The following is a 5695-nucleotide window of genomic DNA, read 5'->3' on the forward strand; positions in this document are numbered from 1 at the left end:
ATAATTTACAAATGCCAATACAATAATTTCAGATCCAAATGATGATGATAAAGTTTTAACACAATTATTCTAACCTTTTGATAACACCATGTCAGCCTCCATTCTGGTTCATTCTCTCCTCCTCAGACCCTCTGTCTCCTCAACTTGTTCCTCCCTTCTCCTGTACAATCACAAGCCTCCAACCGCACTATTGTGATTGAACATGGAAAATGATGAAACACCAACCAAAGTCATATGTTGCAAAATTTCTTCTATATGCTTAAGTGAAATATCCTATCAGTGAAATTGCTAAAGCAACACTAACAATATTTTCATTTCCCCATTAGATGTGGATAATTGTGTCCAGTGTCCAGAGGACCAATATGCTAACACAGAACAGAATCACTGCATTCGTAAAACTGTTGTATTTCTCAGCTATGAGGAACCACTGGGGATGGCACTTTCCTTATTCTCCTTTTGCTTCTCTGCATTTACAACTGTGGTTCTTGGGGTCATTGTGAAGCACCACAATACTCCAATTGTTAAGGCCAATAACAGAACTCTCACCTATATCTTGCTCATCTCACTCATCTTTTGTTTCCTCTGCCCTTTGCTCTTCATTGGCCATCCAAATGCAGCCACCTGCATTCTACAGCAAATCACATTTGGAATTGTATTCACTGTTTCTCTCTCCACTGTCTTGGCTAAAACAATTACTGTAGTTATAGCATTCAAAATCACANCCTCCCAAAGAATGATGAAGTACTTTCTAGTTTCAGGGGCAATTAACTACATCATTCCCATTTGTATTCTCATCCAAGTTATTGTATGTGCAGTCTGGCTGGGAGCTTCTCCTCCTTCTGTTGATATTGATGCACAGTCTGAGCATGGACACATCATCATTGTTTGCCACAAGGGTTCAGTCAATGCATTTTACTGTGTTCTGGGATACTTGGCTACCCTGGCCATTGGGAGCTTCACTCTGGCTTTCTTTTCCAGAAACCTTCCTGGTGCCTTTAATGAAGCCAAATCCATAACATTCAGCATGCTGGTGTTCTGCAGTGTCTGGGTCACTTTCATCCCTGTTTATCATAGCACCAAAGGCAAGGTCATGGTGGCTGTGGAGATCTTCTCCACTTTGGCCTCCAGTGCAGGGATGCTGGGATGCATATTTGTTCCCAAATGTTACACAATAGTGTTTAGACCAGACCAAAATTCTCTTGAAATGATCAGGGTGAAATCGTCTTCCCATGCTATTCTTTCATAAATTCAGAAAAATGTATAGTTTGTTCATAATCACCAATATTGGATTATATTGCCATACCTTTCTGATATTGCAATAACTCTCACTGTTTCGTCTAAGAATATTGCCTAGCAATACTTATCAACTAATATCCCTATTGATCTTATAATCTTCCACAATGTTCTGAGACACTCTTCCTCTTTGACAGAAAGAGATAATAGAATCCTGATCCATTCTGAGACTTAGAGAAGTTCTTCTAGTAGCATGGATGAGAGAGGAATATTTTGTTAATAGGTTGTTAGAATATTTCCAAAGATGAACTGATGTCTCTGCAGATATAATCATGGCCTGTTCTTGTAGAGGAACTGATTCAATACTCAGCCCCACCAACTGCTGTTACCAAACACCTGTAACAATAGCTACAATTAACCAGATGCTCTCTTTTGGGTTGCAATTTACCGGAAGCTATTTATGCTCATAATGAAACACTCAAACACACACACACACACACACACAAACAGACATATGCCCACAAATAAAATTACATAAAATTTAAAAAGATACAGAAGAATGTGACAAAAACTTTACACTAGGAGTCTGCTTTTCAATGTTCTCCTAAGGTGTCAGAATTATAGTAATCTACAGAGAAAGGATCAGATATGTGTGGAAATGACTAGGTTTTTCTTTCAGACACTTTACATATAACTCTCAATTTTAAGTATATCATCAAAGACACACTAATGAAATTGTCAGGGAAAGTACAGCTTATCAAAGTAATCTCTTCTTAGTGTGGAATTTAGATGACTCTGTGCAAAAGATCAGCTTTGACACTACAGAGTAACCCAAAGGAGGTAGCTGGTGAGCGTATGTGCTGAGGTCAGCTGACCTGGTTTGGTTGGCCAAGAAATTCACAGGGACTGCTGGCTATGACATCCCATGTTTAGAGAAGAGAAAGATGGGGAGAATCAAACATTAATAGACACATGCACACAAACATACTCATCCACATGCACATTGGCACACACACAGTGGTCGAGGCAAATATAAGTTCTAGCAACTTAGCACATACAAATACATACATTTACACACAAGAGACAGAAAGAAAGACAGACAAACACATAATACTTTCAGGTTTGATGGCTTAAGCCAAACTCTTTCATCAGGGTCAAAGCATTTCACATAAACACTTATGTACAAATATACACAGATGCACATCTACACATATACACATACTAATGGCATAATGTAACAAAGTTCAAACAGACAGGTTCCAACTATATCTCACATAACACACACACACATACATATATACACACAAATGTTGGAAGGAACAAGCTTCAGAACACAGCCAGACATCCTTACATATATACATATGTGGAGAGATGATGAAGGGAACAAATCTCCAACACAAAAATACACACAGTTTACACAGACAAACACACACACATACATATATATGTATATATGGATATATATATGTATGTATGTATGTATTCACACACACACATACACACACACACACATGTTGGAAGGCACAAAGTTCCAACATAATCCTACGTGAAGTTTATACACATACATACATACACATAGTGATGGGTGGAAAGTACATGTTCCAACCACTTAATTCTTTCTTCCATCACTTATCTAGTCCAGAAAAATCTTTCAGGAACTAAAATAATTTGTTTTAGTTTTCTTCTCGTGAATTACTATGAAAACAACAATATGTTCCCAATTATTTCACAAGAAATATTACATAGTACAGGTAGAGAAAACAAAAAACTAGTTATAGATAAACCAATTGTAAGGTGGCAAGGTAATCTTTCAGCAAATTTCTCTTACTGGCAGGCAAAAATCTGTAGTTAGAAAAATAGAAACAAATATTTTATTATACTGTTTTTCTTCTTTTTTTAATTAAATTATTTTATTTGTTTACATTACAAATACGGCATCACTTCCTGGTCCTCAGTCCAGAATTCTTCATCTCATCCCCCCTCTCATTTACATATGAAAGGGTTCTTCCCATTCACAGCCAGCCTGTATCCCCCATACCTGGGACAGCAAACCTCTACAGGATTAGATGCACCCTCTCCCACAGAAGTCTGTCTGTCAAGGAAGTCCCCTGATACATATGTGCCAAAGACCATGGCCACCCTCTGTATGCTCTTTAGTTGGTGGTTAAGATTCTTATAGTTCTCAGGGGTCCACTTAAGTTGAAAATGTTTTTCTTCCTATGGGATGGCCATCTGCCTCTGCTCATTCTTTTCCCCTAACAATTCCATAGGTGTTCCTAACCTCAGTCCAATGGTTGGCTCTCAGTATTTGCATCTGTCTCAGTCTGCTGCTGGTAAAAACTCTGGAGGACAGCTATGCTAGGCTCCTGTCTGCAAGAACAACATGGCATCAATGATAGTGTCAGTGTTTGGTGCCTGCATGTGGAATGGAACCCAAATTGGACAGGTCATTTGATGGCCTTTTCCTTCAGTCTCGACTCCATTTTTCTCCATGCATCTTCTTTAGACATGACAGAATTCTGAATCATAAATTTTGAGGATGGGTTTTGGCCCCATCCCAACACTAGAGACCTTGGGTCTCTACTGGAGTTGGATTATTCATGTTCCATATCCCTATTGTTGGACATTTCAACTAGGGTTATCCATATTGAATTCAGAAAGACTCTCACATCACAGATATTTTGAACTTTTTAGAAATAACTCCACTGCCCTCAACCTACATCCCCACAGCTGCATATTTGTATACATTCTCCCTTGTCCTCTGGCTTTCTCTCCTTTTGCCTGCCAAACCTGATCCTGCTTCCCTTTTCCTCTCACCATCCCATCTCCCACACAAGTTCGTCCTTCCCCCATTTTCCCATACGTGTCTTGTTCCCCCTTCTAAGTAGGATTGAAATATCCTGACTTGGGCCTTCCTTCTTGTTAAACTTCATATGGTCTCTAAGTAGTATAATGATTATTCTTTATATTTTGGCTAATATGTACTAATAAGAGACTACATACTATGTATGTCCTTTTAGTTGTTACTTTGCTCAGGATAATATTTTCTAGTTCCATCCATATTGTGGCAAATTTTATACAGTCCTTATTTTAAAGCTGAATAGAACTACATTGTGTAATTGAACCAAACTTTCTGTATCTATTCTTCTATTGAAGGACATCTGCGTTTTTTCTAGCTTCCCACTATTATAAATAAGGCTGCTATGAACAGGGAGGAGGATGTGTTCTTATGGTGTACTGGTGCATATTTTGGGTATATGCCTGGGGTTGGTATAGCTGAGTATTCAGATAGTACTATTTCCAGTTTTCTAAGGAAACACAAGATTGATTTTGAGAGTGGTTGTACCAATAAAAATTACACCAGCATGGAGGATGTTCCTGTTTTTCCCTCTCCACACCAGAATGTGCTATCAATTGAGTAAACTTTAAGGTAACTTTGTAAATATCAAAAGGCATTACTTTCATATAAAATTCAATCATACTTTAAATGCTTTAAATGCATATTTACTAATCAGCAATTCTTATCGAATTATATCAGTTTCCTGAAAGCAAAACTTGGTATATGAAATCAATCATCACCAGTCAGTTTCAGAGATACATCAAGTAGTGCTGCCATTTTCTTGTCCTGTGACCATGAAAACCCCTGTATTAACTAAGAAAAGTATGCCTTTCTGAACTTCTAATTGTTCCCTTAGTTTTTGTACATCAGAGCCAAGAGCAGAATCATCTTAAACTTGCTTCCCTACCAATTTTAGTTTTCAAAATACTTTCTAAGGGGGGCAGTCATTGCTGATAATATACATCTCTTAGTTATTTCTTAGGGTGACGATTGAATAAATCCTTTGCTCTAGAAGCAATGCCTGAAAAGGATTAAGTATTATTATTGTGAGTGCCAGAGATACTGCACACTGAGGAGTTGCAAGACCATTTGGAATTTTCATATATTTCTTAGATTAAGAGGGAAGTGGCAACAGCAAGCAGAGTAGAAACACATAATAGCATGAAATCTTCAGGACACAGCACTTGGGACCTTTACTTAACCAAGGTGTACCCATAGTGGTTGTGCTAACAAGTGGGCATTGTTCCATGAGTTCTAAACCATTTGTCATTCCTCCTGCATGGACCTGTGCAGTTTTAGCAATCAAAACCCTTGGCATTTGTCACATTACTCTTGAAATAAAGCATTTGTCAAAATACAACTATATTATATAGGAACTATCAGTGACGAAGAATGTATAGCTTAAATATCCCTGAACCTAGTTTATAAATGCTAAATATTTTTTATAAAAATATTTTATTAATTTTCCTCTGTCACGTTCTTTAATAATATACAAGTAGGAACCACAGAGTCAAGAATGAGGCCTTAAGCCGGGCGTGGTGGCGCACGCCTTTAATCCCAGCACTCGGGAGGCAGAGGCAGGCGGATTTCTGAGTTCGAGGCCAGCCTGGTCTACAAAGTGAG

The 5695-nt window shown here is 38.1% G+C and overlaps 1 protein-coding gene across 1 annotated transcript in view; it reads left to right on the forward strand.

Moving 5' to 3' along the window:
- Positions 1–1246, forward strand: part of LOC110287992 (vomeronasal type-2 receptor 116-like) — a 15892-nt gene extending 14646 nt beyond the window's left edge. Inside the window, exon 6 of the mRNA XM_021154460.1 lies at positions 327–1246. Within this exon, the coding sequence (XP_021010119.1) occupies positions 327–1246 (920 nt within the window). The remainder of the gene's footprint in view (positions 1–326) is intronic.
- Positions 1247–5695: the final 4449 nt, after the last annotated feature.

The sequence above is a fragment of the Mus caroli genome, unplaced genomic scaffold, assembly GCF_900094665.2.
Source record: "Mus caroli unplaced genomic scaffold, CAROLI_EIJ_v1.1 scaffold_14785_1, whole genome shotgun sequence".
NCBI lineage: Eukaryota > Metazoa > Chordata > Mammalia > Rodentia > Muridae > Mus > Mus caroli.